At 40.7% G+C, this 23,992-nt stretch overlaps 1 protein-coding gene across 7 annotated transcripts in view; it reads left to right on the top strand.

Annotated features, from left to right (window-relative positions):
- The window catches only part of CTNNA3 (catenin alpha 3), a 941,808-nt gene that overhangs the window by 718,102 nt on the left and 199,714 nt on the right, over positions 1–23,992 (top strand). For all 7 annotated transcript variants that reach the window (XR_007775063.1, XR_007775060.1, XR_007775061.1 and 4 more), the window contains one exon: positions 7,745–7,945. Coding sequence is in view for 2 of the 7 variants with exons in the window: in XM_050958306.1 (XP_050814263.1) it covers positions 7,745–7,945 (201 nt within the window). In the remaining 5 variants the exon portion in view is untranslated. The remainder of the gene's footprint in view (positions 1–7,744; positions 7,946–23,992) is intronic.

Here is a 23,992-nt window from a genome sequence, read left to right as displayed (position 1 = left end):
AGCGTTCCATTTCCTAGCTATGGGGGCAGAAAACAGATTTATTTTGCCCTGATCAAGGCTAAGTCATTTCTCACCAAAAGCAATAAAATTGCAATCTTCAGACTTTCTGTTATGCAGATCAAGTAGAAAGGAAAATTGAATCCTTACTTTTCTGTCAGTGGTAATGTAACTTGTTAGTTTGTAGACCCTACCTACCTAATTTTTTATATACCAGCTCTCTAAGCAACTCTGCTCCACAAAACAGCAAACATGCTGAAAAAGACCAAGCAATCAACTTGGTTGTTTGATATATTTAATGTGTAGCACAAGCCTCTCTCCATGCACTGAAGGACAGATATTTCTTTTGTACTGTAGAATCCCCCTCCAAACAGCTTTCCAAATAGATTCCTTGTCACAATGCTGGTAAAGCTCACCCACAGGACATTCACCTGACTGCTGTGTTTGGATCCTACCATGCTGCACCCATATGCACTTAATCTTCCTTTGGTCTGGATTGGCTCCAGGACTGTCTTTCTTTGGCCACTCTGGCACACTGCCTGGGCACACACTCTATCTGTTACTCTTTCATGGAAATGGGACCTCAGGGCCCAGCTGCCCCAAACTGGAGCAAATCAAAGAAACAGAAGAAGCAGAATTCTCCTTCTCCATTTATGAGCTAAGGAAGGAAAATTCCCTGTATCTTAGCCAGAGGATTGTGGAGAGAAGAATCAAGAAAAGAGTTTCCCTACCAAATTCTGTGAGACCATGATGGATATTCTGGCCCAGGAAAAATGAAGAAAAAGACAAGGTCAAAGTACATAAAGGATCATTTTGTCCAGCTAGCTCCCCTATATTTTCCCAGTTATATGCCAGATGAGATGTCAAACCTATGTGAATACACCATGGGTTTCAGAAGATCAATAATTCTGCATCATCCAGTAGTCAAAGAAAAGTGCCAAAAACTCATATTACCAGATGACTTATAACATGTATATCAGAGCTGAAGGTTTATGACCTCCAGAGAAAATCGAAGAACAATTTACTAAACTAAGTTTGACATCTTGTGCCAAACAACCCAATCATTTTATGAGGAAATCTGCAAAGCAACTCCCTGTCCAGGGTACAAAGACTTCAGTAGGAACTGGAGATTAGATATACTGACCTCAGCAGATATCTCTTGTAGCGAGGGGGTAAAACTCCATTTATTCCCCATCCTCTGCCCTTATATTAATACCCTTACTTCTGTAGTATATAGTGCCAGGAGAGTATCTTTTCCCCTTTTTTCTAGCTCCCTTCTCAAGATACCTGTTAAGAGCTGGTACACTCCTATTTGTGAGGATTAGCGGACATTAACTATGTTTGAGAACAGGAAACTGGCAATTTCTTTTGTCTGAATAGACACCTGGCTTTTGCACTATTCAGTCACTGCCCCCAAAGAAAGCGACATTCCTTTCTCTCAGGGTGTTGCTCTTTTGTTCTGGGCAGGGGGGAGGGGAGAGGAGTTCTTTACGGTCGAACCCTCATAGGATTATGTTTTAACTAGCCTGTTAAAGAATAGTGAGTTTGCTGTTCAGTGCAGTTCAGTGTTACTTTATGCTCAATATGTTTTTACAGCTTTGGAAGAGTTTTTGTGGCAAGCCTTTTTCAAGTTTAGTTCTGAGCAGGGAATAAAATTTGGTTTCTACATTCAGTTGGCTAGATGGAACATCTCTTCCGGGGACTGCACTGCATACAGCCATAAAGAGAGGGGATTATCATGTGGACACCAATTTCCCATTATGGATTAGTGGTGTATTACTAAACCAAACCAAACAGGGAGAATGATCTAGTTAGATTTGATCTATGTATGAATGCTTTTTCTTTAGCAGCATTTTAAATGGTGGGTCACCTGTTGAAATTGAAGTAATGTAGGAAAATTTACTAAAAAAAGGCACAGATAAATATGTCCATTTAAAAAAAATAAAATGAGCAAAGCTGATCAAATAATGTGATGTTAAAGGTGGGGGAAAGCTACAGGGCAGAGCTTGGTTAGTAGGAAGAAATGATAACATGTTGGTGAAATGCAGGCTGCTGAGAGTTTTAAATAACTCATGAATGGACATGTGATTGTTGTGAGGTACTGTCTGCCTAAGTTGGGTAGATGATACACTATGAAGCTGAGATCTGAAGCACCGATCTCCCCTTATTCCACAATTGTGACTGTACGAATCTGATCCAAAGCCCATTGGTTGGGAATCTTCCCAATGACTTCAATAGACTTTGGCTCGGGTTCTAACACGATGGGTCAGATCTTCAGCAGGTGTATACTGGCATAGCTTCAATGGAGCTAAACCACCTGCTGAAGTTCTGGGCCTGAATGTCTTGGACCGAAGTAGCTTATTTTAACCAGCACACACAGGATCAAATATTGCTCTCAGTTACATCCATGCAATTACTTTAAATTCATTAGGAATCCACAGGTGTAACTCAGGGCAAAAAGTTGATGTTCAAGCTGCTAACATTCCAGCCCCTCCAACGTTTATTTTAAGTGGTTTAAAATATGGTTGTCAAGTGATTAAAATAATCATGATTAATCGCTTGAATAAACAATAATAGAATAGAATAGAACAGGCGTTCGTATGGCACTGTTGTAGCTCGCATCTTAAGATGTTTACATGCCAGATGCGCTAAAGATTCATATGTCCCTTGACACTTCAACCACCATTCCAGAGGACAGGAGTCCATGCTGATGATGGGTTCTGCTCAATAATGATCCAAAGCAGTGTGGACCGACGCACATTCATTTTCATCATCTGAATCAGATGTCACCAGCAGAAGGCTGATTTCCTTTTTCGTGGTTTGAGTTCTGTAGTTTCTGGATAAGACTGTTGCTCTTGTAAGACTTCTGAAAGCATGCTCCATACCTCATCCTTCTCAGATTTTGGAAGGCACTTCAGATTCTTAGACCCTGGGTCGAGTTCTGTAGCTAGCTTTAGAAATTTCACATTGGTCTCTTCTTTGCATTTTGTCAAATTTGCAGTGAAAGTGTTCTTAAAATGAATAACGTGCTGGGTCATCATCTGAGACAGTTATAACATGAAATATATGGCAGAATGTGGGTAAAACAGAGCAGGAGACATACAATTCTCCCCCAAAGAATTCAGTCACAAATTTAATTAACGCGTAATTTTTTTAACAAGCGTCATCAGCATGGAAGTATGTCCTCTGGAAAGATGGCCGAAGCATGAAGAGGCATATGAATCTTTAGCGCATCTGGCATGTAAATATCTTGCGAAGTCAGCTACAAGAGTGCCATACGAATGCCTGTTCTACCTTTTGGGTGACATTGTAATTAAGAAGTGGGCAGCATTATCTCCCATAAATGTAAGCAAACTTGTTTCTCTTAGCGATTGGCAGAACAAGAAGTAGGACTGAGTGGACTTGTAGGCTCTAAAGTTTTACATTGTTTTGTTTTTGAGTGAAGTTCTGTAACAAAAAATACATTTGTAATTTGCACTTTCATGATAAAGAGATTGCACTACAGTACTTGTATGTGGTAAATTGAAAAATACTATTTCTTTTGTTTATCATTTTTACAGTGCAAATATTTGTAATAAAGTAATATAAAGTGAGCACTGTACACTTCGTACTCTGTGTTGTAATTGAAATATTTGAAAATGTAGAAAAACATAAAAATATTTAATAATTTTTAATTTGCATTCTATTGTTTAACAGTGTGATTAATCATGATTAATTTATCGTGATTAATTTTTTGAGTTAATCACTTGAGTTAACTGCGATTAATCAACAGCCCTAGTTTAAAATGAATGGGAGGCTTAATATTGCTATAAAGCTCTTACCCAGACAGTTGACGATCCATTCTCGTGTAAGCTAAAACCTTCGTTAGCCAATTAAACTGATCCCTTTCATCTGCCAATTTTCTAATTAATAGACATTCACTTTCAGAAACTTTTTTTTCATTTTTTAGCTTTTTTTTTAAATGCTGACACCTTGAAACCATTTGCTTGAGAGAGAGAAAATTAATCTCAAGTAGAAGCTGCCAGCCCAATCAATTATTTGTACATTCTAAGGTAAAACCCAAACAAAATATAAACTTAAATTAATGTTTTCTATGTGCAATGCTGAAATTAATGTCTCAGGCAACAGAATTAACCTTCTGAAAATGCACATCCAAGAAAATGTTTGTCCTGCTTAAATTGCTAAATGCTTTTTTCTTCAGAAATTATTGTGTTTGTCAAATGCAATTGATATTAGTGATTAGTAGATCTAATGATTCAGAAGGACAGTTTTTCTAATTGTACTTTTTGTCCTCTATATTTAAATTGGCTTGCTTTTTCTAATTGATATCCTTTCCCATCCCCTGGTCCTCTTAGTGTTTCTATTCTATTCTATATAAGCACTTATACCTCTGTCATAAACAGATAGTTAAGGGTTAATGCCTCTTTTACCTGTAAAGGGTTAAGAAGTTCATCTAGCCTAGTTGACACCTGACCAGAGGAACCAATGGGGGAACAAGATGTTTCAAAAGGAAGGAGGGAAGTTTCCTTTGTTTAGTCAGTTTCAGTTTCAGCCAGAGTGAAAAAGATCAAGGAACCAGCCTTTTATCAGAGTAGTAAGTTTTAGAAAGGGATAAATAGGTTTATGTTTATTTTCTTTGTAACTTGTCTTGGTAGCATTAAGGGAATTATCAAATTTGGGTATTCTTGTGTGTATTAAGATTTTTGCCCAGGGGAACATCCTCTGTGTTTTGAATCTGTTGTCTGTGAGAGTAGCTGGTATGCTAATCTCTCCCAGAGGGTTTTCTTTTACCTTTTCTTTAATTAAAAGCCCTCTTTTTAAATACCTGATTGATTTTTTCCTTGTTTTTTAGATCCAAGGGGGTTGGATCTGGATCCATCAGGAGTTGGTGGGAGAAAGGAGGGGGGATGGTTAGTTTCTCCTTGTTTTAAGATCCAAGGGGTTTGGACCTGTGTTCACCAGGAAATTGGTGAAGTCTCTCAAGAATACCCAGGGAAAAAAAGTAGTGCTTGTGAGTGGTCGCAGCGATACCAGATCTAAGCTGGTAATTAATCTTAGAGTGTCCATGCAGGTCCCCACATCTGTACCCTAATGTTCAGAGTGGGGAAGGAACCTTGACACCTCTGTTGTCAATATACCCACCAAGTGCCATGACTGACATCTGTCACATGTGTGTTCTGTTATCCTTTCCCCAGGAGAAGTGTGTGAAGTGGAATGTCTTCTTTTGGTAGGATGTTTATTATGTAGATGTTACTCTGTGTTTATATCAGAGTAGGCAAGGTCAAAGAAATGTGGCTTGTACTTGGAGTGGTATGTGGTGAGGTTTGTGATGGTCGTTAATATTTGAGGAGTTTCGGCATTGTATTCGATTAAATACTTCATGATATATACACTTGTGGGTTTTGTCTGGTGTGTTATTTTGGGTTTCTAAATGACTATAAACACGATTCCCTTTTTATAACCATATAATAGTACAAGGTTTAAGTTAATACTGACACATTCTTTATGCAGTGTTCAACAACATGCATCCTGTATTAGCATGCGGGGTGTAGGAACTGGATGGCTTTATTGTGTACTGTAGGAGTCTATCTGTTCTTGATGGCACTCTTAATGTTGTTACCAAAATCTGTTTTCTTCACATCCTCTCTTACTGATGTTATTTTACAATACATCTGAGCAGAGAAAAAGGGCTCATTTTAGGTCTGTGTATGAAATGAAATAATTCTATAACAAGATGTATATGAAAAAACTTCCAGGGTAGAAGGTCGATGAACATGTTATCTGTGACTTTTAAGAACCGTTTATTTTATTTGAAGAAAATAGTAGACATTTTTCCCATCATGAGTAATCATCTATTTCTTTAATGCCCCAATTAATTACATTATTTAAGCACATACTTAATGTTATGCACATGAATATTTCAACATGCTTTAAGTTAGCCATATGCTTAAGCACCTTGCTGAATCAGTGTCTTATTCAACAGGCGAGAGCTCTGAGGTCCTTGAATTAAAAAAGAAAAATCTGACTCTTCTGTATGAAGAGCTTTGCAAGTCCCCGTCCTCTCTAATTGTATCATTATTTTTAGATCAGAATCAAAAGTTGTCTATAAAACATAAATATACCTTACTGTTGCCAGCAGGAGGAATATGGTATTAAAAGCCATGATACAAAAAATCATAAACATAATTAATGATGATATAAATTGAAACTGTCAAGCAGGGTAGCAGTTTCCCATACTGTAATCGGGTATTAGATTACACATCTGTATAGATAATAATATAGCCTTCTATATAATATATACATTTCCAAGAAGCTTGGAATCCATGGCACAAAGAATTAAACACTTAAGAACAGGTTTCTAAAGGTAGAGGATTCAGTGCAGAAATATACACAGCCCCTTTGAAAGTCAAAAACATTCCTTTGGCATTAAGATTTGAACCAGAAAATGGCTTGGGGGTGAAGATGACCATCCCAGTAAAAAGATCAAACAAAATAAAAACATACAAAATCAGCATATAACAAAAAGTGTAAGTAGACACAGTAAAATAGGATAATCACTCCATAGCACTACAAAAATAGGTATACAGCACAGTAATTGCTACCTTTTGCATATAGTTGATATTTAACATTCATGAGGACCCATCAACATTTTGTAAAGTGAGTTAAGGAAACATCTGGTAGTTAAAGAAGCATCTGCTAAGTGTCTAACCAAATAAGCATTTCCCAGTCTCATCACAGAAGATATGATTATAAGCAAGGTGACTCATTATCTTGCTTGAAGACCAAACGTACTTAAGCTAGCAGGAAATGGAGATGATCAATTTTGAGATGAGATCTCAGGGACAAACTCACGGAAATGCAAAAGTGGTTTTGTGGTTTTTTTCTTGATAGATTAGATATTTTGTGGAGAATGAAATAGCAAGATTTGGTAATAGCATGCATGTGCAAGGAGAGGCAAAGGAAGGAATCAAAAATGGACACCTAGGCTATAAGTGGAAGTAGGAAGGGGAAAAAGGTTTGGAAGTCAAAATAGGAAGCTCAGTTTTATTGATGTTATATTTCATCTGCCAGCAAGCCATATAGGAAAATATGGAGGAATAGCCAGATATGCTTAGCCTGCAGAGAATTTTGTAAGTCATCAGCATAGATATTATTTAAACAATGATGGTCCTATTTCCATGAACATGGATAAGATTAATTCAGTTATGGCAATTCTTAGATACACAGTTCATCTCTTTATAAAACACTTTGCCATAGACATTTACACAGGACACCTTCAGTTATAGTAATAAATCTTCCCCTAGTTCCATCCTTCAACTATCCAGAATGTATGAAAACTTTCCTAGAACTTTAATTTACACCTATGTTTTTAGACATTTAGGTCCAGACCTTCAATGGTATTTAGATGCCTAACGTCCATTTATTTTGATGGGAGTTAGGCTCCTAAATATCTTTGAAGATTTGGGCCATTCCTGACTCCTTACTATCACAGCAAACGAAACAGTATTGCACATACAGCTGAAATGGGGAATACTATTGGAATGTCAATAACAGTTTTAATCATATCAAAGGAAAAGTATCAGGAGTCACAAGAGAAGGAAAAGCTGGAGTCTTATGCCTAAATAAGTGTTTGCTATATCCTATATCCAAATTGGCAAGAAAGCGTGAACTAATTGTTTGACTTTGTCTGAGCGGAATCACAGCTAAAGGAATCCAATCTAAAAAGTAGCTGTTGTTTTGTTCACAGAAGGCCACATTCTGGAGGATGTAAACAAGTGCATCCTTGCACTGAGAGAACAGGATGCTGATGATTTAGATCGTGCCGCTGGTGCCATCCGAGGGCGTGCTGCAAGGGTGGCTCATATTGTCTCTGGCGAAATGGATAGTTATGAGCCTGGGGTTTACACTGGAGGAGTGATGAAAAAAGTTCAGTACTTGACAAATACTGGTAAGTCTGGATTTTAAACCAATTTAATTCCTTTTCTGTTATATGCTGTTTGTGCTACTGATTTAAAATAGAATAACTCCATGATCTGAGTTAACACCAACTTTGCCTTGGGTTCTGTTATCTCCTCTCAACAAACACAGTATCTTTTTGTGATTACAGCATACAACTTTAAAAACTGAATCTTTGTAAAAATATTGTTAGCCTACCAGAAATCCCTTTCAGCATCATTTATATGAATTCAACCAACACCATCTAGCCGGCTTGTGACTAGCGAAGCAACGTTTTTTAGCAGTATTCTGCCAGCCTCCTCATATTCCTTAAACATATTCATGGCAAAGTCAGTGATATCCCAGGTTTGCTTTTATAATGTGTGTGCAGTATAAATGAAGCCCTTAGTGTTAGCAACAAGAATATTTTTAGTTATTAGCAATATGAGCTCCAAGTGTAGCAGGAGCACCTTTTAGGTATAGGAAAGCTGAAAGTTTTTTAAAAAGAGAACAATCCCTTTTGTGATCACACGTTGTATCTATGGCTATATGAAATGAAAAGAGGCTATTAACTATAGTTAAATATCCACCCCTCCTTTGCTATGCAAAGTCTGATCCCTGTGCAGCCAGTGGAGATAATATATTATTAATTCCTTTATATGTGGTCCTCAGCTGGGCCTGTCAAAGAACAGAAGATGAAGCCACCATATTGATAAAAGGATTTATATTGCTTTGTTGTACAACACTTTCTACAGAATCTATTTTAAAGGCTGATTTAAGATTAATGAAAAACAAATGTATAAAGTATTTTACCATACATGGTACCTTTGAGGCTTACAAAATTCCATAATTTGTCTGGCCATGCTGGAAGAAAGGCAGGGGGCAATGGATGTGGTTTAATTAGGCTGCAGCTTTATTCACCAAAATATCTGTGTGTACCTGGCAATATATTGTACAGTGCAGGTCATTGTTATTTCCTTAACCATTCCCACCTGTATGGGGAGCTGCTGCCAGCCCTCTCCCTTTCTAACTGGGTCTATTGCTGGGACTCTGCTACCCAACACCTCATATGAGGGTTAAGGGGACTGAAAAGGAAGGGGGTGGGGGTTTGCTCCACACTGTCCCAGATATTAGAAGTCCTGAACCCCCTTCCCCAGCTTCCTTAATAGATGCTTTCCTCTAAATTGTCTTCTACTCCATTTTATCTGATCAGCATATCTCTTCTGTAATGAGTACCTGCACTGGACGTCTGCTACATGTTTTGTATTACTGAGTCATTACATTTTAACTTAACCTCTCTACCCACCCCACCAGGTCCCTGACCCACTGTGGGTAAGGTGAAAGAACCTACGCTGCTTCAACCAATCTGGCGGCAAGGAAAAAAATTCCTTACCAGCCTCCAGGGAAAAAAGGCAACTAGCTTAATGCCAACAGCAGATCATAAAGAAGTTCATTTCTACTCTGATTCTATGGATGGGATGAGGAGTATTGACAGCCTGATCCCAGTGAGATAGGGCTTCTCCGGAACTGCCTAAGTTATAAATACCCTATCAAACTCACCAGGAAGAGCAGTGCCCCCCACAACCTGGTCCAGCAACTTCCTGTTCCCCCTTGCCCTGCCCAGATAAATCTTGCCCCTCTGCCATCAATTGCAGAGAGAGCCCTTACAGGGTAACAGCATTTTTTCTCCCAATCAGCCAAACAAAGGGTCCAGCACATGCAGTTGTGGTGAGCAAAGTTTCATAAGTCTGGAAAGGAAAGTAAATTGAATGTTCAGCCTTTCTTCCTTCCCCTTATTTCTACCATCACTTCATTGGGACACTGTAAGTCTGTTGGATATAAACTGGATCCTTAATATATAACTTTTAAACAGAAAAGCCTTTGTCTTCTATAAAAGACACCAAATCAAAAGGAACTCCAAAGACTTCTGTGTTCTTTGACTAGTTTTGATTTCAAGAGCCAACCTCTTATCAAATTGCCCTTATCCAGTTTTCTGGTGAGTGTAGACTGCTTTTGAATGTACCCTTTAATTATATAAATGTTGATGTCTAAAGCCTACATCCATCAGCAGAGTTTCCGATACAAGTCTTCAATGTGTTAAGCTTGACTGACATTCACTTAGTGTACATTCAAAAAAAAAAAGGGGGCATTTTGTAGGCGCTCATTCTTAGAGTCAATCAGCTCAGTTAGGTCCAAGCTGGAGCTGCATACATTGGGAACAGGAGCAGACTGAGGTCCCAAGAAGTTGCCAAAAGTGGGAGTTTGAAATAAATGTAGCCTTTGTTTTCCCTCTGACATTTTGATGAGGAGAGAACCGGAGAAATTGTAGAACAGCATACTTTTCTCATTACCTCTTAAATGAAACAACAAAGACAAATAACCAAAGAAGAGCTATAGAGATGCACAGCCATCTGTTCTCTGGTACACTCTCAGCCCTTCGTCCTTGCGGATGGGTAGTGTTTAAACACTGTGGGAACTGACACTGATTTCTGTTCTGTTGCACTGCAGTGACAGTGTATATCTCTACATTGGTGTGCCTAAGACAGACAGGAAGAAATACAGCCTTTTTTGTTGGAAAATGTGGTTTGTGTCAAGGCACATTGGGCAGAGTGTCATGAGTTTGAATTTCTTTGTAATATATTGAACATCAGAATCCAATATCCTTAAATTATTCACTAAGAGTGAAAATAAGGAACATACATTTTTCATTGTTATCATTATTTGTACATTCTTCAGTGAATAAATATGAAATCCTGAGAGGTTATTTTCCCACTTTGACTTCAGTGGAATTTGCAGGTGCTCAAAATCACTTAGAATTTGCCCAGTAAGCATTGTGGGGTCCTTCATGCAAAAACCAGCCAATAGCCAGGTGGGTTTTTACTAAGAGTTATTTGTATGTATGCTGCCATCGGTTCCTAATTTAGTTTGTATAAATTACCCAGGGCAATGTAATGAGCTCTCTGCTTCCTCTATATCTAGTGCAAATGAAGCATGTTTCCGAGGGCAGATCACTGTTAGGCCAATCTTTCCCCTGTTGTTAATACTGTCTGAATAACTATGAATAATCAGACACAAGGGTAAGGTAAACAGAAATATTTATTACTTCATGCTAACATACCAGATGTACAAAAAATAAGCAGGAACACTATCTACAGTGTTAGCCAAGGAAACACATTAGTATGTAGGACAATATACAAATTATTATTATGAGAGAAGATATGCTATTTCACAGTAATATCAATGGGCTCATTTGAATCCACAGAACTCATTTAAAACCTCTTTGAGTAGATCTATGGGAAGCCTTATAAAATACTAGTAATCCTCTTTCTCTTTCAATTTTGTTCTACTGGCTGGAAATATGGGAGAACATTCCCCCTCTGTAGTCCTTGGAAAAATTTAGCAACCAGGGAGTCCAATATCCTTCTGTTAGAGGCCGTCCAGGATTCTTTACATTCAGTCCTATCACCTTTCTGAGTTGGTGGCAGCACATCTTATCAGAGCAATGTCCAAAACTCAACCAATGTCCACTGCAAGTTGCAAAGAATTCAAAAGATGCTTTGGAATCTACATTTAACTGTTACCTACATAATCCTTGAATATCCCAAGGCACCCAGGAGACATTTCACGACAAACACCATTAACCTTTCACAGCTACATCATAACTAACACAGATAAAATAGTTGCATATACTTACACAGAAACTGGAAGACGAATGGGGCAGGGATTGCAAGAGGAGAAGGGATGATCTGATGGTCAAGGCAATTGAATGCTGTCACAGAGAATTGGATTCTATCCCTGCATGTGTAATGCTATGTAATGCTAGACAAGTCATTTGAAACCAACTTTCTACAGGTGCACATTAATTATGTGTTCTGCATTTGCACAGGAAACCTTATTTCTAGCATTACCTAACTTCTGACTTCTTCGCTTTTCAACCATAATGTGTTTTAACATAATTTTTGTGTGTGATATATATTTGGAGAAAGTGAGATTTTAGAACCTTATAGCAGAGATTTAGTAACTTGGCTGTGTTTTTTAATACTCTCACAGTCTCATTAATACTGATAGCTATCTGGCATTCCTCATTACTGGTAATACCATTGATGCAATGGGCAAATTCTTCCCAGTTTGGAAAGAAGGCAAACACTGCTGCATAAAATAAAAATGAATAATATAGCAGTTTGGACTAATGCATATAGTAATGTGGTACTAACTTGATATAGGATATGCCCCTTTTAGAAGTAGAAGAGCAACAGTATACTGTACATTATTTTAAAATGCCATATAATCAGTTTTTCAAAGTCCACTGTTTAATTGTACTGCCTGTCAGAATCTTCAGCAGTTAAAATTAAGTGAACAATTTATACTATGACACATCTACACCAGGGCTGGCCCACACCATTTTGGCACCTGAGGCAGGGAGCTCAAATGATGCCCCCATGTCCCCTCCTATGGGCCAAAACTTTGAAAGGTCTCAATTCTTTCTTCTTCCTGTTCTACTTCTCTCATAGTACTGCTCTACTACCTACCCCAATAAAGGAGAACTAACAACTTAAAATGCCTTGTTCAAAAATTTTAAGTAACACTTAACTTTCAAACGCCTGACCAGCAAATGTAACTTTTCTTGTTTGCATAGTAAACACTGGCATTTTCATCTGTTTGAATAATCAAAGTAGTGCTTTCCGTGCCTTCTTGGTTGCAAAGATTTGAACTGCTTCCTGAAGGTCCACAGTCTGGGCCAGCTCATGCTCTATTGAGATAGTTACAAGGCCGACCAGCCTCTCCTGTGTCATTGTGGAGCATAGATGTGTTTTCATTAAATTCAACTTGGAGAAGCTGCATTCTCCACTGGCAGCTGTTACAGAAAGTGTTAGAAGTATGCACAGAGAAACAAAAGCATTTGGAAAGAGGGTGGTCATCTTATTTGTTCACATATATTCCAGAACTGCCTTTGGAGTTGATCCTGCTGAAATGTATCATAGACTCATAGACTCATAGACTCATAGGTCAGAAGGGACCAATCTGATCATCTAGTCTGACCTCCTGCACAAGGCAGGCCACAGAACCCCACCCATCCAATTTTATACAACCCCTATCCCAGGACCGAGTTATTGAAATCCTCAAAAATGGTTTGAAGACCTCAAGCTGCAAAGACACCACCAGCAAGCGACCCGTGCCCCACGCTGAAGGGGAAGGCGAAAAACCTCCAGGGCACCTGCCAATCAGCCCTGGAGGAAAATTCCTTCCCGACCCCAAATATGGCGATCAGCTAAACCCTGAGCATGTGGGCAAGAGTCACCAGCCAGCACCCAAGAAGGAGTTCTCCGCAGCAACTCAGTACCCATCGCATGCAACATCTCCCCGCAGACCATTGAGCAGACCTGTCTGGTGGTAATTCAAGATCAATTGCCCAAATTGACGATCCTATCATAACATCCCCTCCATATACTTATCAAGCTTTGTCTTAAAGCCAGGAAAGTCTTTTGCCCCTACTACTTCCCTCGGAAGGCTATTCCAGAACTTCACTCCCCTAATGGTCAGAAACCTTCGTCTAATTTCAAGTCTAAACTTCCTAATATCCAGTTTATACCCATTCGTCCTCGTGGCTACATTAGTACTAAACTTAAATAATTCCTCTCCCTCCCTAACGTTAACCCCCTTGATATATTTATATAGGGCGAGCATATCCCCCCTCAGCCTTCTTTTGGCCAGGCTAAACAAGCCAAGCTCTTTGAGTCTCCTTTCATAAGGCAGTTTTTCCATTCCTCGGATCATCCTCGTAGCCCGTCTCTGAACCTGTTCCAGTTTGAATTCATCCTTCTTGAACATGGGACACCAGAACTGCACACAGTATTCCAGATGGGGTCTCACCAACGCCGTATACAACGGTACTAACACCTCCTTATCCTTGCAGGAAATACCCCGCCTGATGCATCCCAAAATCGCATTTGCTTTTTTAACAGCCGTATCACATTGGCAACTCATAGTCATCCTGCTATCAACCAGTACCCCAAGGTCCTTCTCTTCCTCCGTCGCTTCCAACTGATGCGCCCCCAACGTAGATCCAAAATTCTTATTATTAATTCCTAAATGCATGACCTTGCACTTTTCACTATTGTATTTCATCCTATTTCTATTACTCCAGTTTACAAGGTGGTTCAGATCTTCTCGAATAGTATCCCTGTCCTTCTCCGTGTTAGCAATACCCCCCAGCTTCGTGTCATCCGCGAACTTTATTAGCACATTCCCGCTCTTTGTGCCAAGGTCAGTAATAAAAAGGTTAAATAAGATCGGTCCCAAGACCGATCCTTGAGGGACTCCACTGGTGACCTCCTTCCAGTCCGACAGTTCACCTTTCAATACGACCCTCTGGAGTCTCCCCTTTAACCAGTTCCTTATCCACCTTACAACTTTCATATTCACTCCCAGCTTTTCCAATTTAACTAACAGCTCCCCGTGCGGAACCGTGTCGAACGCCTTACTGAAATCTAGGTAAATTATATCTACCGCATTTCCTTTATCTAAGTAATCCGTCACCTTCTCAAAGAAGGAGATCAGATTGGTTTGGCACGATCTACCTTTAGTAAATCCGTGTTGCAGTTCGTCCCAATTACCATTGACCTCTATGTCCTTGACTACTTTCTCCCTTAAAATTTTTTCCAAGACCTTACATACTACAGACGTCAAGCTAACAGGCCTATAATTACCCGGATCACTCTTTTTCCCTTTCTTAAAAATAGGAACTACATTAGCAATCCTCCAGTCATACGGCACAACACCCGAGATTATCGATTGCTTAAAAATTCTCGCTAACGGGCTCGCAATTTCACGCGCCAGTTCAAAAGGGTTTTCAGTTCATCACCTAAATCACTCGCATCCATATCGCGCATGTCATCATGTGTCAACACTTGTCTCTAGTGCCCTGCATTGCTGGTGTAGGTGTTCTTCAGGTATAATGAGGAGTTTTGGAATATCATACAACACCCCAAATATACTGTTGTGTTCCTTGTGCTGCATGAAACGTCCTTCAACTGACTGCATTGCACAATCTAGCACCTGGTTAAAGAATTCAACTTTGAATTGTTGTTTGGGGTTTCTTATGGGATTATTCCTTGCCTCATAATCAAAATGTCGTCGTCTTCGATGACTTGTATTCTTGAATGGATGGGAAAATAGCTTCAGTGTGAAGTTCTTCTGCCAACTTCTGTGCACTCTTCAGAATGTTTTGAAATCCCTCATCTGACCGGTAAAACTGTAGGTATGACTTTGTCCAGTTGTTCCATTGCTCCGGATATATCAAGGTCAACACCTTGGAGTCTCTTGCTTTTATTTATTTATTTCAAACAATATATCATGCCACAACAATAAGCCACACAAAAATTTGAAGTTAAGTATGTTTCTGGTGATTCCATTTCCCTCTGCCACTGTTCTCCCAGGAACAGTTCCTGTCATAGCATTATCCTCCATAATGGCAACTGTGGCATCATCTATCTTCCCAATTTGGTGTTTGATAGGCTTTATTGCCTCCACTCGACTTTTCCATCGTGTGGCACTCAGTGGTTTCAGTGTCAGAGAGGATGTACCCAGATGTTGCTTCAAAATTTGCCATCGATGAGTTAATGCAGAGAAAAATACATGAATGCTTTGAATTACATTAAAAAATTCAACAGCCTCATTAGAAGCTGATGCTGCATCACTGACCACCAAGTTCAATGAATGAGAACTGCATGGGACAAAAAAAGCTCAAGGGTTTAACTCTCAGATCCATGTCTGCACTCCTGTGTTCTTTCCTCTCATGTTGGCACCATTATTATAGCCCTGACCTCTCATGTCAGTTATTGCAATTCCTGTATCTTCCAGCTTTTTAAGAAGCATATTTGTCATTACCAGCTCCTGTAGTATCATCAATGCTCTCTCACAGTCACTGTTGAGGGACATTTTCACTAGGTTCTGTTGTTGTTACAAAATGCATCATTAAAGTTATTTGTTCCATATGGCTGTTGTTAGATGTGCAGTCCAGAATAACAGAGTAATATCTTGCTGATTCCAGATCTGCCACAATCTTCTGTTTGACTTTTGTTGCCAGTAACTGTGTGATCTCATTTTGAATTGTTTTTCCAAGGTAGTGGTGTGTGTACATTTCTTGGGTGGTGACTCTTCTTAGATGCTCCTGGAGTACAGCATCAAACTCAGCTATGAGCTTCACAATTTTAAGGACGTTTTCATTGTTTGTTACATACAGCTGATCTGAAGTGCCATGCAGTGCTAGGTTTTGGGTAGCAAGCATTCTCACAATGGCAATGAGCCTTTTCAGAATATTTTGCCAGTAAAGAGACTCTGATGCAATCGTCTCTTGATGCTGATGATCTATGGTGGCCTTTAACCATCTCATCTCAAGCTCTTTCCACCTATGGAATCCTCTGTGGTGATTTGCTGCCTTCTTATGGCATGCCAGATTTCTAGCCAGATCTTTCCAGTTCTTTGTTCCTGTAGAACCCAATGTGGCTAGAACATTAGACTGGAAGAGTTTGCAGCAAAAACAGTATGCAGAATTCTGGGTTTTTGAGTACATAAGCCATGGCCTCTCCAGTTTGTCACCATTGGGGATTTCACACCAGTAATGTGTTGGATGGAAACTTCTATTTTCATTGTCTGGGCCAAGGAGAAGCCCTGCTATTCAGAAAAGGACTTTAGAGCAGACTGCTCTGGGAATGGGCTGTGAAATTAGAGAATTTGAGGACTTGAATATAGACTCTCAAGGTTGGGCCATGCCAACTTCAGAGAGGCTGGGAAAGGGAACCCTGGAAAGTGAAGGTTGTTTTTTATTTTTTTATTTTTAAGAACTTCATGGGAGGAGCACTTTGTTAGGTTTGCCCTGGCTCAGTCCCAAAGCGCGTATTTAATTGAAAAACTCCCCATCTCCACCACTACAGAAACAAGATATGTTTTTATTAGAGGCTCCATATTTTCATTGGATAATTAAAAAATTCTAAAATTTAGATTCAAACTCCATTTCGTAAGTGATTGTATACAGTTTTACAAAAGTAAAAACACCTATTTTTGTACAATTCTTAAAACAATTCAAAATCCACAGAGCTTCTTGTACCATCTTTAGTGTGCTTGTTTACTTTTTAAACAATATTTAGTGCTAACAGTTTTGGTATTTTTATAAAGAAGTGCAAATACCTCTCTGGGGCTATGCAAGTGTCCAAAGTGCTGGTGGAAAGAGCTTATCTGAAATACAAAAGTACAAAAATATAGCACAAAGGAGCTGGAGCACTCCAATACACCCTGTACAATCAGTTTGATTTAATATGATACATTAAGGTAGATGCAGGAATAAACATTTTAGGCCTTTGGTACTGTATCCATTTTTCAGCTGAATTGTTTGCTATAAAGTTTGCTCTTAAGGCTATGTTTATTTTTCCAAGAGCCATTCACAGGATTCATAGCAGTGGTCCAAACAACTTCTAAAGAGCAACATACCTGTTCTTGTGTTTACTTGTATTCTGCTTTTGTTGTCCTCTCCTATTAATCTTTGCTGGCAGTTATTTCCATGGAAGCATTTGTGCCTAGGAAAGCCTACAGAGATTCAGCTCTTGATAGTTTGCGGAGAGAGGCCATTTTTATTCGATATTACAAATCTTTATCCATTGCACGTGAGTTGTTTTCTTTCCTGGCCACCTTTAGCGCTCTTGAGACTTCACTTAGGCCTGGTACATCAAGACCTTTGAGAAACACAGCATTCTTTCTGTGCCAGGGTTAGACACAGCTATTACTGTGGCCAGGCTTTGTCATTTCTGACCCACATTAAAAAGACTATCCTGGAACTTTTTTCAGCCTTCCATTCTGGCTGCAGAAAAGTGGAAGTAACTAAATCTAACTGACAATTGCTTTCATGTCTATTGGCAGTCAGTAACCATTTGAAGTGTGTTGTGCACAGTGTGTACAACACAATCAGCACCCCTTACTTTTAATTACCCCCACTGTTTCTTCTGCCTCTTGTAAAGACGTTTCCTTCAGTGAAGGAGCTCCTTCCTAGCAACAAAGCTGGGCTTAGCATGTCACTAATATAATCACTTCATAGGAGGTTGAAGTTTTCTTGGGCAGGATTTGAAGGGTATTCTTTGGATTGTTATTTACTGGTGGGTGGATGTTTGAGGCAGACAAGGATTTTATTATACGATATTTTGACTGTAAAATATACTTACTGTAAATGCACTAGGGCCAATTGGCCAAATATTTACTGTAAATTAGAATAAAAAAATGTTCACTGCTTTTTACTTGAAAATCTATGGAAAGAACTGTCTGAGCAGCATGATTACAGGTCTTGGACTATTCACCTACCATTTGTGGTCCTTCCTGAGAGATGGGACCAATAACTGTATATATGCGAATTACATGTAGACTAAGGATCTATGGGATTAGTGGGGGGAAACGACTTCTTTCTCAACCCATGATTTTAAAGGATCTAGATCGGACCTTTCACCGGCAACTTTTTCCGGGGATGGTGCCAATAGTTTCTTTCCTGTCCATGCACACATCCCACTACAAGTACCTGTCATAATCATATGTGCATTAGTCAGGTTCTAATTTTCAGTCAGTTTTGTAAAGAAGCTCTAGTAGGATGTTAGCAGTCCTAGAGACAGTTATAGATAGACTGATTTAGATAAAATAAAAATAAAAAATAAAACCTTTAGTCTTCAGCTGTCGTCTGGACCAAATTTGTTTGAAGGTTGGAGAAATGGAGAAGGTTTGAAGCAAATTGGAGAAACCTACTACCCTTTACTTTAACCCTCACTGTACCCTGCCTAGATCTGGGACATTTCGCACAGCACTTGGAAACAGAAACAATGATTTACCACCACCACCACCTTTTTCACGAAGCTAGTGAAAAAAATCAATATACACTTCATGTGAATCAGTGTCCCTTGTACTGAAGATAACAACTGCAAGTCTGGGCATAGCAGCACCCTCTTTGTGGCATCAGTGTTAGTACTGATTTTGTTCACTTTACACCTGACTCACCTGAATATTTTGAGTGATGACAAAATGTTTTGGTTTTGCAAAACTAGGATGGAGAAGCACTGCAAATAGAAAGTTGAGAATAACTTGGATAAAGTAGGAATAAGAGAAAATAAATGCCCTACAGTGTTTAACAGAATATAGACACATGTACAGACACTAGAATAAAAAGTAAATAAAAGTGAGAATAAGGGCTGTGGTTCAGAATACTAGCAAGAAAGGGATCTGGACATAGTAAAACTCTGAAATCTTTGGCACAGAGCTGAATCGTAGTAATAAAATCAAAGAAAACACTGATATATAACCTGAGGTATGAAATAGAAGACAGAGGAAATTATTTTTGTTCTGTATACAGGAAGAGTGAAAACACATTTGGAAATCTGTACACTCTTTTGCTCACCTCATTTTGGGAAAGATATTATAGAAATAATATGTATCAAAAGGCAGCTGACATCACATATCCACTAAAGAATCTTTAAGCATTCAAAACGCTTAGAGACACTACTTTTTGGAAGACAGTAGATTAGAAAAGACCTCAGCAGTGAATATAAAATTCTGAAGGGACTTAAAAAGATGCAGAGGATGGCAAACCTTCTGCAGAAAGACTATTTAAACTAGTGCCAAACACAAGAACATGGAAGTCCAAGTATGAGGGTAAGAGTTTATTCACTCAAAATTTTAAGTTTTCAACACAATAGGTTAGAAAGTGTTAATGACCTAACCCCTTATATGGCCCAGCTGAAGAAAATGAACAGTTGCTTCATTCATTCCTCTCAAACAGGACCTAAGGAATGATGATTAGAAACTGACCCTCTATCCTGTCTCTCCTTCTCTTCTGTAATATATGAGAGCACTACAATACACTGATGATATCCAGCTTTATATCTACTTTCAAAGTGATGCAACAAGCACCCTCACAAAGATTTCACAAAAGACAGACCAAAAAGATGCTGGTGAGGAGTGGGAAATGTTTCAAGGTGGTCCGCCCCTCATTTATCACAGTGGTTTGAAGTTCTAGGGTTCTGCTTTTGTCATAAGTAAGCCTGGATGACCAGGTAGTGACTGTGGCAAGAAATGCCTTCCATCTTTAGCTTGCTAGGAGTCGTCTCCCCTCTCAGTTGAGGATAATCTCAGTAATCCATAGCTCTTTCATATCTCTACAGCATTTTTGCAACAACAACACAGGGACTCCAGATTGCACAGGACATGGCAGCCTGGCTCTTCAGCAAGACGAGCCATTCAGAGCACATTATTCCAATGCTCTCTGCCTTCCATTAGCTCCAAATAATGTCCAGTGCCAATTCAAGGCTTTGGTCTCAGTCTTAGGGATATCTAAGAGTTCATTTCCCCATCTATGACCCACAAAGACATTTGTGATTCCCTGGGGCAATGCAGTTAACAGGATGAGGCCTTTAAGAATTAGCAATAAGGTTGCTGAGGGAGTTTGACAATGAAAAATGCAAACAAGTGATTAGAATGAGATAAAGTATGACCTTCATTAGAACGTGCTTTAAGATCCACCTATCTGCTAAAACTTGCCCACCATAACTTTAGGCAAGACGACCAATAAACTAACCAAATAAAATTGAAGCAGAGCTTCCAAGAATCTTGGAAGAGCATAATCCACTATACAGTCTTCTTTGGACTATCAAATTGCAGATAAATTTTCTTTTTTCCATGCTTGGATACTTCAGCAATGGATGTTACAGAAATTCTGAAGATACTTGATTATGACTGGACCCAAAGAGAATCAAAATGTAACTAAAAGTCCTACTGAAATTATAACTCAGCAATGGGGTACTGTAGATTTTCTGGGTCTCCACCACTGTAAAATGTCTGATTTACATAAAGTCCTTGTATCATTGTGATTCTACTTTGTAATATTAATTAACCAAGAGGACAATGGGTAGCTCATTTTATTTTCCTTGATGGATTGAACTGTGATTGGCACTCTGCTCCACTGCCAGGATCTCTGAAGTCAGCAGGGAGCTACTTCCATCCCTGCCCTACTTTTAAGCAAGGCAGATCAGAGTCAGCCCCAATGGGAAGGGACACTTCTCCACAAACCTTGCAACTCCTTGATTACTGACCTCACTCTACCCTTTTCTTTCTGAACTTCATCTCATAACTTTTCAAAAGGTCTTTCTCTGCTACTTATGCCTGCTTAGCATTACCTAACTGATCTAATGGGAGACTTCTCATTGTAACCATTTAGTACTTGCTCACTGGCTTTGGTCTCTAAAAGTGGAAAGTATTTGTTTTATTTTGTGAGCTAATCAGTTCTAATTACTATACAGAAATAAAAAACAAACAAAAACTCATCAACAAATATTGTAAAGCCCATACTCCATGGTAAACTTGACCTTCATTCTATAGAAGCACAGAAGCATAGACATATAGGACTGAAAGGGACCTTGATAGGTCATTTAGTCCAGCCCCCTACACCAAGGCAGGACCAAGTAAACCTAGACCATCCCTGACTGATGTTTTGTCCAACCTATTCTTAGGGTATGTCTACACTACGAAATTAGGTAGATTTTATAAAAGTAGATTTTTACAAATAGATTTTATACCGTCAGTTGCATATGTCCCCACTAAGCACATTAAGTTGGTGGCGTGCGTCCTCACTACCATGGCTGGCATCGACTTACGGAGTGGTGCACTGTGAATAGCTATCCCACAGTTCTCACAGTCTCCACTGCCCATTGGACTTCTGGGTTAATCTCCCAATGCCCGATAAGGCAAAAACATTGTTGCGGGTGGTTTTGGGTACATGTCGTCAGTCACCCCTCCCTCCGTGAAAGCAATGGCAGACAATCGTTTCGCACCTTTTTTCCATGCAGATGCCATACCACGGCAAGCATGGAGCCCGCTTAGCTCAGCTCACTGTCACCGCTGCTGTTGTGTCCTGGATGCTGCTGTCAGCAGACAGTGCAATAGGACTGCTAACCATCATCATGCATCGCTCTCCTGGTCCCATGAATCCACCTCGCAGGCCCTCTCGTCATTCTGTATAAATATCTATTCTCGTGGCATCCACCACTTCCGCTGCAACTCTGCTTTCCTGCTCTCCTTCAGATGTCATACCATGGCAAGCATGGAGCCCGCTCAGCTCACCGCTGCTGTTGTGAGCATTATAAACACCTCGCGCAGTATCCTGCAGTATGTGCAGAACCTGCAAAAGCAGGCGAGGAGGCAGCGACAGCACGATCACAATAGTGATGTGGACATGGACACAGACTTCTCTCAAAGCATGGGCCCTAGCTATTTGGACATCATGGTGGTAATGGGGCAGGTTCTTGCCATGGAATGCCAATTCTGGGCCCAGGAAACAAGCACAGAGTGGTGGGACTGCATAGTGTTGCAGGTCTGGGATGATTCCCAGTGGCTGTGAAACTTTTGCATGCGTAACTTTGTGACTTGCTTACCTCCAGGGCCGGTGCAACCATTTAGGCAACGGGCGCTGGCATTTGGGGGGGCGCCATTTTCTTCGGCAGCAACCACGGCGACTGGATCTTCGGCTGCCCTGGTCGCCACTGGCATTTAGGCGGAGGGAGCTGGGGCAGGGGAGCACGGGGAGGGCAGCCTGCAGCAAGTAAGGGGGGGCAGCATGCAGGGGAACTCCCCGCCCCAGCTCACCCCTATCCCGCTGCCTCCCCAAGCACGCCATGGCTACTTCACTTCCCTTGCCTCCCAGGCTTGAGGCACCTAAACTGATTGGCGCCGCACGCCTGGGAGGCAGAAGAAGTGAAGCAGCCATGGCGTGCTTAGGGTGCTCATGCTCGTAGCAGGGGTGTGCTGGGGCGGGGGGGGAGCTTTGGGGGGGGAACTGCCATGGGGGGGTGCCTCAGGGCAGAGGGGGGGAGCTGCTGCGGGGAGAGGGCACCTCAGGGCAGGGGCACGGCGGTGGGTAGGGTGCAAGGTGAAAGTTTCGCCTAGGGCGCGAAACATCCTTGCACCGGTCCTGCTTACTCCTGCCCTTAAGCGCAAGAATAGCAAGATGAGAGCAGCCTTCACAGTTGAGAAGCGAGTGGCAATAGCCCTCTGGAAGCTTGCAAAGCTGGACAGCTACCGGTCAGTCGGGAATCAATTTGGAGTGGGTAAATCTACTGTGGGGGCTGCTGTGATCCAAGTAGCCAGCGCAATCACTGAGCTGCTGCTATCAAGGGTAGTGACTCTGGGAAATGTGGATGGCTTTGCTGCAATGGGGTTCCCTAACTGTGGTAGGGCGATAGATGGAACGCACATCCCTATCTTGGGACCGGAGCACCTTGGCAGCTAGTACGTAAACCGCAAGGGGTACTTTTCAATGGTGCAAGGGCTGGTGGATCACAAGGGACATTTCACGGACATCAACATGGGATGGCCGGGAAAGGTGAATGACGCTCACATCTTCAGGAACTCTGGTCTGTTTGAACAGCTGCAGGAAGGAACTTACTTCTCAGACCAGAAAATTACTGTTGGGTATGTTGAAATGCCTATAGTTATCCTTGGGACCCAGCCTACCCCTTACTGCCATACACAGGCACCTGGACAGTAGTAGGGAGCAGTTCAACTATAGGCTGCACAAGTGCAGAATGGTAGTATAATGTGCCTTTGGACATTTAAAAGCTCACTGGAGCAATTTACTGACCTAGACCTCAGCAAAACCAATATTCCCATTGTTATTGCTGCTTGCTGTGTGCTCTACAATATCTGTGTTAGTAAGGGGGAGATGTTTTTGGTGGGGTGGGAGGTTGAGGCAAATCGCCTGGCGGCCGAAGGGAGGAGGGAAGGACAAGGCGACACTACAGTTCAAAACTTATTGAATGCCAGCCTTCTGTTACTTGGGCAATCCTCCGGGCTGGAGTGGCTGGGTGCCCATAGCCTTCCCCCACCCACACATGTTCTTGGGCATCTGGGTGAGGAGGATATGGAACTTGGGGAGGAGGGCAAGAGGTTATACAGGGGCTGCAGCAGTGGTCTGTGCTCCTGCTGCCTTTCCTGCAGCTCCACCAGATGCGTGAGCATGTCAGTTTGCTCCCCCATTAACCTC

Source organism: Gopherus flavomarginatus, chromosome 6 (assembly GCF_025201925.1).
Source record: "Gopherus flavomarginatus isolate rGopFla2 chromosome 6, rGopFla2.mat.asm, whole genome shotgun sequence".
Taxonomy (NCBI): Eukaryota; Metazoa; Chordata; order Testudines; family Testudinidae; genus Gopherus; species Gopherus flavomarginatus.
This window is presented reverse-complemented; position numbering and strand designations above follow the sequence as displayed.